Source organism: Rhinolophus sinicus, chromosome 17, assembly GCF_057876585.1.
Source record: "Rhinolophus sinicus isolate RSI-liver-muscle chromosome 17, RSI-T2T, whole genome shotgun sequence".
NCBI classification, from domain to species: Eukaryota; Metazoa; Chordata; class Mammalia; order Chiroptera; family Rhinolophidae; genus Rhinolophus; species Rhinolophus sinicus.
The window spans coordinates 48,863,244-48,877,071 of record NC_142517.1 but is presented as its reverse complement, the minus strand read 5'-3'; the positions used below and the strand labels follow the sequence as shown (position 1 = coordinate 48,877,071).

Genomic DNA, 13,828 nt, shown 5'->3' with positions numbered 1-13,828 from the left:
CTCTTAGCAATGTTCAATTTTCACTTTATTTTGATTAAAGACTTAGAAATACAATGTGACATTTTATGTGTGTGTTTTTTCTGCAAGAAAATAACACCATATATTTCAGAGGCCTCCAGGACATTCTTAACAAAGGCTAAATTGACATTACCAAGAAAATCACACGAAGTAAAATATTGTGAATATAAATATACTTGTACATTCTCTTTATTCCTTATGAAGCTTACAGCCTCACAAAAACCATCAGTGTCCTTTTGTATTATCCTTCAAGCAGCCCCACTGCACAAAAGACCTGCATCTGGATATAAATATATCAGGAGAACTCCTGTGAGAATTCTTGGCCAGCAGGAATGTACACAGGGAGTGGGGGTGGGGTGAGGCTTTATGTAGCAGCTGCCCCAGAGAAGGGAATTGGAAGACGATGCAAATCCTTTCTCTCCCAAGCTCTGGCCTCAATTCAGGCAAATAATTTCTTCTGGAGGATTAACACCCCCTGTCCCCAGCCCCCTCACCCTCAACTATCTAATCTTTCTACATACAAATGTCACCAATATCTTTGTAGGTCAATTAATTCTACTGAGGACATTATTTACATAGCAAAGGTAACAAATAAATTTAATAAAGTAAACAGAACTATAAGAATTCAACTAGATAATTTGCTCCTTTAAAAATGCGGTTGAAGTGAATGAACTAATCAGAGACACAGTTTTGGAAACATGGAGGAAAAACAGAGGGTTGCTAGAGGGGCGGGGGGGGGGGATAAGGGGAAGGTGAGAGAGGTGAGAGGTTTAGAAAATAGTCGGTAACCACAAGATGGTCATGGGGGTTTGAAAATTAATTTGGGGAACGTACAGAGGGATAGTGGATGGGGGGAGGGGGGTTCACACAGTGTGAGCGATATAAATGATAAACGTCTAAGTTTTGCTTTGTCTTGTGCACCTGAAACTAAAAAAAAATAAAAAAAAAATTATATAAAAAAAAAAATGCGGTTGACAAAATAAAAAGCTACCCCAACAAAAACAACTCAATGAATACATACATGTAAATGTTAAATCAAATATACATAAACTATATATACAGGAATTAGGATCCTATTAACTCAGGATTCTGGGGCAAGAGCAAAAAAAAAGCAGTATTTTGATATGACACATAGATACGAGCAGTCCCCATCTCAAAACAACTGTTTTCTTTCATTTTCTCTGCTCTCCAGAATGTTACTATAGGAGCTTCATGGGAAAGATAAACCTGGATGTTAAAAAAAGTTCTATTTTTCACACAGAACAAAAAGGGAAGAATCAAAGGCATAAATACTCTGAAGTTGTCTGCCGGGGAGAACTGCTAGGCATTGCCAGTCAACTTACTCTTGATGTTCTTTTGTACCTATTGTGAATGTAAAAGCTCAAGTAACTGAAAGTAATCTCACAGGGTGATCTGATCATAAATTCCTAACTGGGCAGGTCATGGTGGGTAGTCATGCCCTGAGCCTGTAACTTCTTTAGTAGAAGTTTTATCTTTGCCGTATGAAAGCCCTGGCCATGTTCCTGTGCATCTAGGTTAACACGTCTTTGAAATGCCAGAGTAATCCTCTTTTTCATACCCCTAGGTGGCATAACCACCCTCAAGGGAGCACATAATCATGTTGACTATCCTGTAATCCAATCATAGAAATTTCCCCCCACCTTGCTTTCTCCCACCTCCATGTAATCGTCCTTGGTTCCCTCTTTAATTCCAAATGTATAAAAAAGAACTGCAAAATGGTCATTCTCTGGAGCATTTGATATCTTGCTTCCTGGCATGTGACCAGTTTGGTTCAAATAAACACTTATGAAAATTCTCTCCAGGTTTGGATGTTCTTACGTCGACAGTAAATAGCTTTTCCCATACTCCTCTAGTTTCCCACTTCAGTATTCCCAGACCTGACAAGATTCTAAGCCTTTACTTCAGGTTAGTCAACAAGCAAGCATATTCATTTTAAAAGGCTAAAATGTGATGGGAAATCATTCAGAGACTAATGTAAACTAGTCTACACTACCTGCTTTCTTCTTACCTTAGAGGTCAGTGGATATTGGAAAAGTATTTTTACATCAGTGTGTATGCTTCATTGTATTCATATGTTACTTGTATATTCTCACCAAAAAAATGCCATATAATACAGAAATTGACAGAGCAATTCGAAAGAGTTTTGATTGGGGCATCATGGAAGGAGGTAATTTTGTATTTTAAAAATCTACCTAGAAACAATACTATATATCTGAGTATGTTTATGAAGTGGAGAGCTTGAAGAATGTGTGCACCCTGCACCCCTAGAAAGAAGTGGGTAGAGTGAGAGGAAGCAGGGGGCACCAAAGGCAAACTTTCTATAACACAAAACTGTGTCTAAACTCCAGCTCAGGAAGCAACTCCTCCTCACTTCCTCTGCACTCAACCTTAATATTGTTCCCCTCCCTCAATCCAGAATTCAATATATTACTGATGACAGAGTTCAGGACACGCTACCCCAAAATAGGGTATGAGGTATGATCAAATAATACAATGAATGTTTAAATTTTTAAAAATTATTACAATAAAAGACCCATGACAATTAATCCCCCTCAAAATACACCCTCTTGCTTCGAACACACTTATCCCATTGTTCTTGCCACTTTCTGAAGCAGTTCTAGAAGTCCTCCTTGTAAGTGTCTTTAGTTGCGCTGTCATGGCTGCCTTGATGTCCTGAATAATTATGACTTTGGGGAAGAGCCAGAAATCTCACAATGTCAGATCCAGTGAATAAAGTGGATGAGGACACACTAATATTTTTATATAACAGAAACTGCCCGATACCAGAAGCGATGTGTGACATGGAGCATTGTCGTGATGGAGGATGATTTATGGCACGCTTTAAACACCATCTTCTCTCAACCATAGCTCACACCCGACTGACTATGCCGAACAAGTCGAAACTTGTCACACACTGTTACTAAGGTTCCATGTACTGTTTCCTATATTGAAAATCCCTAGCTTTCCATTGGAGGCACTCAGCAGCAGCATTCACCATATTTTGTGATCACAACGGAAAGGCTCTGTGTCGCACATCGCTCTGGTTCAGTGATTTCTATCAAATAAAAACATGACAGTATGTCCTCATCCACATTATTCACTGGATTTGGCACCATGCAACTCCTGGCTCTTCCTCTAAGTCAAAATGACCATGAAAGGTATACGTTTTGAATCAATTCAGGACATTGAGGCAACCACAAGAGCACAACTAAAGACACTCACAAAAGAGGACTTCCAGAACTGCTTCAGAAAGTGGCAAGAATGATGGGATAAGTGTGTTCAAAGCATGGGGGGGGGGTGTAGATATTTTGAGGGGGATTAATGGCAATGTGTCTTTTACAGTAATAAATTTTTTTAATTTAAACATTCACCATATTTTTGGATCACACCTCATACTTTGGTATATTGAATATTTTAAGCTGAAGGAATTTGAGAAACGGTAGGAGCAGGAAGGACTCTCTGGTACTCTCGAAGCAGATCATCAGACCTTCATGTGAGAGGTGCTTTCCCTGTACCTGGAGGAAAGGAATACCTTGTCACCGAACATGGAGGGACCCTAAGAGGAATCTAAACAGGCCTTGCTCAGTGTCCCCCAGTATATTATCCTCAGTCACAAACTGGTCCTATCACATTTTCGCACGACTTTCTACTCTTCACCAAACCTAGCAAAAAACACTACTGTTTAACTGCTTCTTCCGGTCTTCATTTCCTTATGAAGGCTCCTGTAGCACATAGAACTTATACTAAATAAATTTGTATGTTTTTCTTTTCTTAATCTGTGCTTTGTTACAGAGCCCTAGCCAAGCACCTAGATGGGTAAAAGGGAAAGATTTTTCTCCTTCCCCTTCTAGTAATATATGTTTACATTGTGGGTTAAACAGGCTTTTATGGGTTAATCTGAGATATTATCATTTAAAATGCTCTTTATATAAAAATGATTGTATTGAAATGCCAAACATCAAATTTACAAATGAATTTAGAGCATAATCTAAGTCGATACCTGTCTCCTATACAAAACAAAGTAAGAGGATCAAATATGATGAATTCTGAACTGAGACTCTCAAAGCAGAACACTACACCTTTGACATCTTGGAGACGGATCATTATGAAAGTGAGCTCTTTTTTTTTTTTTTTTTAATTGGGGAGTATTGGGGAACAGTGTGTTTCTCCAGGGCCCATGAGTTCCAAGTCATTGTCCTTCAATCTAGTTGTGAAGGGCACAGCTCAGCTTCAAGTCCAGTTACCGTTTTCAATCTTTAGTTGCAGGGGGCACAGCCCACCATCCCCTGCGGGAATTGAACTGGACACTTTGTTGTTGAGAGCTCACGCTCTAACCAACTGAGTCACCCGGCTGCCCTGAAAGTGAGTTCTTTTTAAAGGTGGAGCTAAAGTATCAGTCTTATCAATTCAAAGCTCTGTTAAAGAAAAAATTACCCATGGTGCTTGTTAAAGCAGTAAGGCTGACTTTATCTGGACTATCATACCAGGTATAAGGACTTCTGCATTGGGGTTTGGGCAGCAGGAGAGGAAGACTATGCTTAACTCCAAATACAACAAAAACAAGTGGGGTGAGGAGGTGAGAACATTACTAAGACGGTAGAGTAATTCTTTGCTAAACTGACCTAACAGGCTTCCTGGTGAAGGCAAGCCAGGGTGATTGCACATCACCTGGGGGGTGGGGGGGCGGGAATTTGGACAGATAATTTTGGGTGATGAGATATCAAGGGTGTGGGATCCTGGCTAAACTGACTTAGCAGGGCTCTTGCTAAAATTAGACTCTACGAGGACAGAGAGAGAAGCCTAAGGACAGACCTAACCGAGCAGAGGAATCAGAGGAGCCTGAGTAAAGTTTGGTCAAGGGGAGAAGGTTGTCAGCTCTTAATTTCTGCTAAAGTAAAGCTGGCAATCTGGCTGTTGTCAAAAGTTAGGACATTCCAGGTCATGTTGCTTTTTGGGGAGAAGGAAGAGGAAGGGCTGTGGATGCACTGCTTCTCTCTGAAGCAGGTAAGAGAGGATCTCGTAGCCACATTGATATGACGGGGAAGGGATAATGTGTGACAAGCTAATTTAGAGTAATTATCCTGGGTTAGGGTTAGTTCAGGGAGATAAAAGATACCATGCAAATGTAAAATTATTTGTGGCTTGCTAGTGAACAACTTTCACAGTACTCTTAAAGGGTCTTACCTAACTAACATCTTTCAAAACTAGACATAGGGCAATAACAGAGCAAGACTTTCCATGGACGACGTCTGAAACTCTTGTGATGCGCCATTTTTTTTACTGCAAAGTTTAAGTTAAGTATGATTGCAGTATCAAAGCGAATGACTAGTATTGATACTTACATTACCTAGTACTGGTATCCTTTTTATTAAAAAAAAGTACGAGTTGGTCACCATTACCATTTATACTTTGTTACATGTGAGAAAAGGCCATGTGAAAGCTGAACTTCCAGCTTGAGTCCCTCCAGGTAGGATGGTTGGGGAAATGGACTTGGTTAAACTAAATTATCCTAGAAGAGGAGGAGTCAGGTCCTAAGAGAATGAATCTGAAACTGGAAACACGAGAGGAACAGAAGGAATTCTGCCATGGGAAAGAGGTGCATGGGCTCTAGAGAAAGGGCTGGGACTTGGAAGGAAGTCCACACTTAAGCCAGTGATGCTCGCCTCAAGGTGTACATCAAAAATATCCCCACCCACAGTGATTCTGTGGGGTTAGGCCCAGGCATCTATATTTTTTAAAGTTTCTTAGGTGGTTCTGACACATACTTCTGGTTAAGAGTGACTGTCTTAGAGGGTGTTAAATGTTATTATACTCAACGCTCAATAGACTCCATCTAGTCGCAACAAATGTTAAGATCTTACATGCAGAGTTGAGTTGCTTGCACATCTATTACTAACTTCATCATCTCCTTGGGCTCGTTTGTATTTGATGAGCACCACTAAGTGGCACTTAAAAAAAAACCATAACATTTAAACTTTCCTCTTAATACCACCAGGAACAGTTACTTAAAACTAAACACTTCAAATGCGAGTTTAAAAGGTAATACATTTAGATGTGGGCTGGGACCGGGTGTTTACTCTGAAAAGTAAAGCCACAAATCTGTAGCATGGAATAGGAATAGGAAGGGGTGAAGTCAGGACAGAAAGGAGAAGCTCGATGGTTATCCAACTCTTTGTGAAACATGTCCTCATGGTATGACTTCATTATTGCATTTGAATTATTTTATTAAGTCACCACATACATTCATGTTCAAATGGGAAGAAAAGTATTCCTTCAAGACATAAACTATTTTCAGATCATTTATTATGGTAGAATCTATGTAAATGGTACTCCTACTAATATTAAAAATCAAGAGGTGAGTGTACTATTTGGATACCACAGACCAGTTTCTTAGCCTCAATTTATTTTAATTTCTCATCTATGTATAATGAAAAACTAAAGTTTATCAACATACCTTGGGTCAAGAAGACTCTGCAAAAATTTGAAAAGTAAAACCTGGTTCTGAAGAGAAAAACAGTAAAAAATACAATATTAAAACAAATTCTTCAAACTATGCCTTGGTAAAGAATGACCCTAGAATATCCCTTTAAAATGCACACATGCATGTGATTATTTCCATTAAACCCTCTGTCTAGATCTAAGAAATTCTAGAGAACCATTTGGAGATCTTTTCCTCTCAGTAATTCTAATCAGTGTACACATTCAATTTGAGTGCAGAAGAAACACAAACTCCTTGTTATTGCCCCCAAAAAGCGATCTACTGAAACAAATCCCTCCCAAAAGGAAGACGTTTGGAATACCTGGTGCTCTGAACTGCTCTGCACATAGTGAGTTCTGGCTGCTCTGACGGGTTCACCTGCCTCACCCCGTCCTTCTTGTGACAATGGCATACTGTGAAGAAGCTAATCTAGGTAGGGTAGGAGTTTGACACTCATATGACAAACATCACCAAAAAATTCATTAACTCCCCAATATAATCAACGACAGAGATGAGACAGCAAAAGGCAACATGTTAGCAATTAATATGCCATGACATCTGGGTTCGGTTTCTTCTACTTATTACCTATGTGACTTTGTGTAAGTCACTGACTCCCTTAGCAATTCAGTTCACTTATGTGAAAAGAGAACAGCAGTATGTTCTCTGCCCTCTGCACAGGGAAGAGGTGAGAATTAAATGAGATAAACCTTAGAATACTATAAGAATAGAAACAATGTTTCTAAGTTCTGAGGAAAGCTAAGCAAAAATTACTATAGTTTAGTTTTCCTGTTTTCTTTATTTTATTTTTTTTGACCCTTTCAAACTTCACCTATAAAAAGCAGGGGATTCTCAAGACTGAAAAGCACTAATGTGATTTAGAATATGATATTTTAAATATGTTTACCAGTCTTTGATTTTCTATAAATGGGCCAGGGGGCCTATCACTTTGTTTATTTTACATGATTTTCCTTCTGGTTATAACTTAATATTCTGGCTTATTTTTTATTCCAAGAATTCTGAAAACAATAGGAGGAATGTTTCTTGCCATCAAAAGTAAAGACACTTCATAAAGTGCGTGTGGAATTCTCACACGATCAGTAAAGCTTTACAATAAAAGAAATACTTCCATGTGTAAGAGTCCACCGACTTTCCACATATAGCCACTTTATTTTTTTTTAAATCAATGACACTTCAGCTGTTATACATCTGCCTGATCAATGACATTATGTATATTCATTTTACTTGGCCTCTCTGCCTCTAAACATTTTTAGAGATTATATGAAAAAGAAAATCCTGTAATGGATAATCTTACATTTCAAATGACAATAACAAACACCACCATAGGCGAGAAGATACATCAGAATTGCTGGCTTTTAAAGGGGGTAGAAGCTCTGTGGGTTGTGAGTAGTTTTAGAAGAAATGTCCTCCTGCCCCGCTCCCCAGAGTGGACTGGATGCCCCTCCATGTACTTCCCCGGTGTCCTGGGCAGTGCTCTACCATCATTCAGGTCACACTGTTCTGCAAGTGTCCACTTCCTTGAGCACAGAGATAGATTTATGTTTTTGTATCCTCAGCACTTAATGTTGTGGGCCCACATCAGGTACATAAATATTTATTGAATTCATGGATGAGTCTTTATCTTGAGTTAATGGACTTCATCATGCTGGACAACCAGGCCTCCCAACCAAGTCTGGGAGTCATTTTTAACTCCTCCCATCACATTCAACTAGTTTCCAAGCTCTGTGCCTTTTACTTCACAAACCTACCTGGGACCTGTCCTCTCCACTGCCTGGTCCTCACCATCCTGTGCCTAGACCTTCTGCCTTCTAACTGGTCTAACTGGTCTCTCTCCTCCATCTGCTCGCTTTGCTGGCCCATTCTCCACACTACAAAGTTGCTTATAAAGTGAATCTAATGATGTCACTCCTTTGCTTAAAAACCTTTAGTAATTCTCCAGGACACAGAAAATACAGAATAATTTCTTAGCATTACATATAAGGTTGTTCAATATCAGTCCCAAACTATTTTCCAGCCTCCATATTTCTAACTCCTCCCCTCCAACACACCTTTTACAGCTTAATCTATTGCTTCTTCCACCATTGTTCCAACCACATCATGCTTCACTAAGACCCGACCATTCTCTGAATAAGCATGTTGCTTCCTGCCTTCAAGTCTTTACATATACAGAACACTTTCTCTAGAAAGCCCTTCCCCATTCTCTGCCTACAAAACGGATACTTATTATTAACCCCGGATATGGGGTTAATTATTTAACCTCATTCAGTCATGTCTGGGAACTCTTGTCTGACTTTCTCACACAGTCTATCACTCTCTCCTCTTGTTCCTACAGTACTGTTCACATATGTCTGCTCTAGCACTTATATAACATCATAGCGTAGGTATATAAGTACTTCTCTGTTCCATAGGAAAAAATTAAGAAAAAAAAAGACTGCATTGTTATTTGTGCCCCCGCCCCCCACCCAAGGCTTATCATACTGTGGTACACAGTGGGCCCATAGTAATAGTAAGTGTTTCACTGAATGAATTCTATATCTTTGTCTCTCAGGCCAGCTGCCTCCCACTCACTTCTCTGGATTCTCTCTTGCATACCCAACCCCTGCTACTATTATTGTCACTTGAGGACTCTGGGTTGTGCTTCATGTCCCTGTCATTGACCTATTCCCTACCTCTATCACTGTGGTCATGGGGTAGTGAGCAAAACTCACAGTTAGCACTGCCGTGGTAGTGACAAGTAGAATACTAGGTCCATTAAATACTACTCCAAACTGAGCATCTCAATATTCCACATTAATATACCTGCATTCTAGGAAAGATTTTCCCAGAAAAATTCTAAATAACCCAATCTGAGTAAATGATACAAGTAATACATAAATAACATGAACCTCAAAGAGAATATAACTGTAGTTCTTCTAGCAAAAGAAAAAGTAGGGTGGTGAGGAGAGGATTTTCTGTATATTACAACTTCTAGCATGTTGCACGACTAAAATGCAAAGACCAAATATAGATCAACACAGTATATTGTCAAATAAAAAATTAGAGAAATAAGTATGACTGCAATAGTCATGATCTATAACTCCAAAAATGCTTCTGCGATGTTAATGTTTATTATGCACAAAGATGAACTCCCTCATTTCCAGACTCAGATATCATCATATAACTGCTATCAAATACACACACACACACACACACACACACACACACACACACACGATGTAAAAATTGCTATTAAATGGCAACTATTAATTGAAGAAATTACTACAATCGAAAGTTGTTAGGTGGCTATTCAATAATTGTCTCTCCACTAGATGTTTCTTCCCCAAATGTTTTTGCAATATTTACCTGAAGTTTTTTAATGACTGTTTCAATCTGTTCAGAAAAATGAGTAGCAACCAGCTCTGCAGCTTTACAGGGCTTCAGGGACACAAGTTCCTGGAGAGAAAGAAAAAGGTAAAATCTTTTTGTGAAATCTTTAATGTTAATTGAAAAAGAAGTTCCATAGATGGGAAGCATGATCACCCAACCTCAATACTTCCATGAGCTTCTATACTGCACTTCAGGACACCTTGATGTAGGGCCTCCTTTTAAAGGCATGTTGTAAATGAGCAACATTTAAAATGTGCCATGTGAAAAAAATCAGATTTTGATATAGAAGATAATTCAGAATTCTTATAAAATGAAAGCACTAAAACTCTGGATTTAGGCCATGATATACGCAGGATGATCAGAAGGAACAAAAACTTCCCACATTCCCTGTCGGTGAATTTCACCTTTCAGCCAAAAGTAATAACTTGAAGAAATGAAAAAAAACACTCTAGTAGCAATTTCTCTGGCTAAGAATTCTAAAACTTTACTTCTGATGCCTGGTGGATTTAGAAACTAGAAGTGTCTTAGAAATCAACTTAAGGTCATAAGTCTTAAGAAATTAGCTTAAGGTCATAAGTCTTATGTAAGAGGTTGACCACTGTTAATTAACCACTGTTAATAAGACCTTTTGTCAAATTTAAGATTTCCAATTTGTCCTCTCCTTAAACCTTCCTAGACATTACTGGATAACCTTTTCTTCTTGAAACTCTCTTCTCACTTGGTTTCTGTGACCTACTATTCTACCCTTCCAATCACATGTTGCATAGCTAAAATGCAAAGACCAAATATAGATCAACACAGTATATTATCAAATAAAAGATTAGACAAGTAAGTATGACAGCAATAGTCATTATATATCCAATAATTTTGTGTTAGTGTTTGTAGATTAATGATAAGCTGACACAAATAACTACAGTTCATTATTTTTATACAATACATTTGAAAACAGAGAAAGCACAACTAATCAATATCACAAATAAGAAAGGGGATATTACTATTGATATGTATACATTAAACAGATAAGAAACTACCGTGAATTAATTTATGTCAGGAATTTGAAAATTTATACAATATGGATAAATTCCTAGAAAATTATAATTTAATAAACTGACTTAAGTAATAGAAAACCTGAACTGATTTTTAACCACTACAGAAACTGAATAAATAGTCAAAATTATTTTCATATGAAAAACTCCCAGCCCAAACAGATTCACTGGTAACTTCTAGTAACCACTTAAAGAAGAAAAACTCCAACACTAATTAACCTCTTTCAGAGAATAGAAAAAAGGAAACTTCTTCAGCTCATTGTATGAGGCTAGCAAAATTTTGATACCTAAACCCACTAGGACAATATAACGAAGGAAAGGAAAATTACAGATCTAAATCATGAACACTGATACAAACATCCTAAAGAAAAATAAAATCTAACAATATATAAAAATATATATATATATATCAGGATCAAGTCGTATTTATCCACAGAATTCAGGGCTGGTTTAATATCTATTACCACAACAATAGAATAAGGGAGAAAACGTGATAAAATTTTTTCTTAAGAAAACTATTAACATACGAGAAATAGATGATTGTCATAGAAATCCTTATAGTAAACATTGTACTTATGTTGGAAATGAAAAACATATCATTAATGATAGCACTGTTATGCTAAAAAAATATAAAGCTATGACAGTAAATCTAACAAAGGATGGAAAATCTCTGGAAAATTATAAAACTTTATAGAAAAATATTGAATAAAGGGTTATACCATATGGTCATTGATTGAAAGACTCAATACTACAAAGATGTCAATTACATTCAAAATGATTGACAGATTCAATGTACTCTGTCAGAATTATAAGGTTAAAACAAATATTTTGGTGGAACTTGACAAGTTGATTCTAAAATGTTTTTGGAAGTACAAAAGGTCAAGAATAGCTAATAGTCTCTTAAAGAAAGTCTTCAAGACTTATAAAGCAACAATATTTAAAATATTCGTGTGGTACTGATACAGAGACAGACAACAGAACAATGAAACAGAAGAGGGCCCAAAAAAAGTCAAAGCATATAGGTCCTTGATATACTTATGACAAAGTAGCACTACTGCGCAATGGAGGAAGGCAACCTTCAAAATAACTGTGCTGGATCTTGAGATTATAATGCCGAGTAAAATAAGTCAGACAGAAAAAGAACCGTATGATTTCACTGACATGTGGTATATAAAAATGAAAACAACAAATGAACAAGACAAACAAATGAAGAACAAAAACTCACAGACACAGACAATAGTTTAGTGGTTACCAGAGGGTAAGGGGGGAGGGAGGTGGTAGATGAGGGTAAATGGGGTCAAATATGTGGTGATGGAAGGAGGACTGACTCTGCGTGGTGAACACACAATGTGATTTATAGATGATGTATTACAGAATTGTACACCTGAAGCCTATGTAACTTTACTAACAATTTTCACACCAATAAACTTCAATAAAAATAAAAATAAAATAAAAAAATAAAATAACTGTGTTGGGAAAACTGGACACCAATATTTCAAAAAATTAATTGGACTGCCAGCTTATACCATATTTAAAAACTGGTTTCAGGTGGATCTCAGATTTAAAGATGAAAAAAAAAAACAAAGACCAAGAAAGCTTTTAGACAATAATATAGGACGACTTCTCTTTCAGTGTAGAGAAAAAAATATATTATTTTGACTACTTAAAAAAGAAAAAGGTTTTCTAAAAAAAGAACCATAAAAAAAAAGCCACACAGTGGGAAAAGATATTCACAACATGTATCACTGAAAAAGAGTAACATCCAAGATCCATAAAGAACTCCTAAAAATCAGTAAGTACAAGAGACGTTCTACGTAATAGAAAAATGGACAAAACACTTGAACAGGCACATCACAGAGAGGAAATTCAAACAGCCAATAACATGAAAAGTCTCTCAATCTCGTTCATAATTAAGGATATGTAAATTTAAAACATGATGAAGTATCATTACACATCCACTAGATAGGCAAAATTTTGAAATCTAGCAAGGATATAGAGCCAATGCAAAATCTCATTCAATGCCGGCATCTGGTGAAGTGTAGGATATTTATCCCAATTAATTGGCAATTACAGACCCTAGATCAGAGATTGTCATATTTTTAACATGCCTCAGCACCACATGGAGGGCTTACTAAAACATATTGCGGCCCTACCCCCAGAGTTTGTCATTCAGTAGATCTGAAGTGAAGACTGAAACTGCATTTCTATCAAGTTCTCAGCTGATTCTGTAATGCTGGACTGGGGATCAAATTGAGAACCACTGGCCTAGAGAAATGCATGTGGCTGTGCTCAGATGCAGATCTAAGAATGATTATGGTGGACCATTTTTAATAGTCAAAAACTGGAAACAACTGAAATGTCCACTAATAAGAGAATGAATAAACTATGATATACTTGTAAAATGGAATACTATACAACAATAAAAATGAACCACAGTTACATACAACAAAATGTACACATTTCTAAAAATATTGAGAAAAAAAGAAAATAGAGAGTACAACTTCATTTACATAAAGTTCAGAAACAGGCAAAACAAAAATGTAACATTTTGGGATATAGGCATATGCAATAACAGTTGAAAGGCAAGAAAGTATCAGAAAAACCAGAATAATGGGTGTATCACAAGAGGCCAGGGACTGTGATCAGGAACGGCTATGTGGGAAGTCTGGGACTGAAAATATCTATTTCTTGATCTGGGCCTGTAATGTTTGCTTTTTAGTTTTTTACTCAACTGCACATTTGTTTTATGCACTTTGGGGATGTTTTCTATATTTATATTATGTTTTTATATTACAAATTTTAAAAGTATTTTAAAAACCAAATAAAGTATATTTTGTCCATATTGGAAAAACCATATAAACCAGAGATTCTTTACCTGGAA

At 37.1% G+C, this 13,828-nt stretch overlaps 1 protein-coding gene across 4 annotated transcripts in view; it reads right to left on the bottom strand.

Moving 5' to 3' along the window:
* The window catches only part of VPS8 (VPS8 subunit of CORVET complex), a 233,582-nt gene that overhangs the window by 92,033 nt on the left and 127,721 nt on the right, over positions 1-13,828 (bottom strand). For all 4 annotated transcript variants that reach the window (XM_019735832.3, XM_074328957.2, XM_074328952.2 and 1 more), the window contains exons 34-35: positions 9,878-9,967; positions 6,494-6,540 (exon numbers count right to left, since the gene is read on the bottom strand). In XM_019735832.3, coding sequence (XP_019591391.3) covers positions 6,494-6,540; positions 9,878-9,967 — 137 coding nt within the window. The remainder of the gene's footprint in view (positions 1-6,493; positions 6,541-9,877; positions 9,968-13,828) is intronic.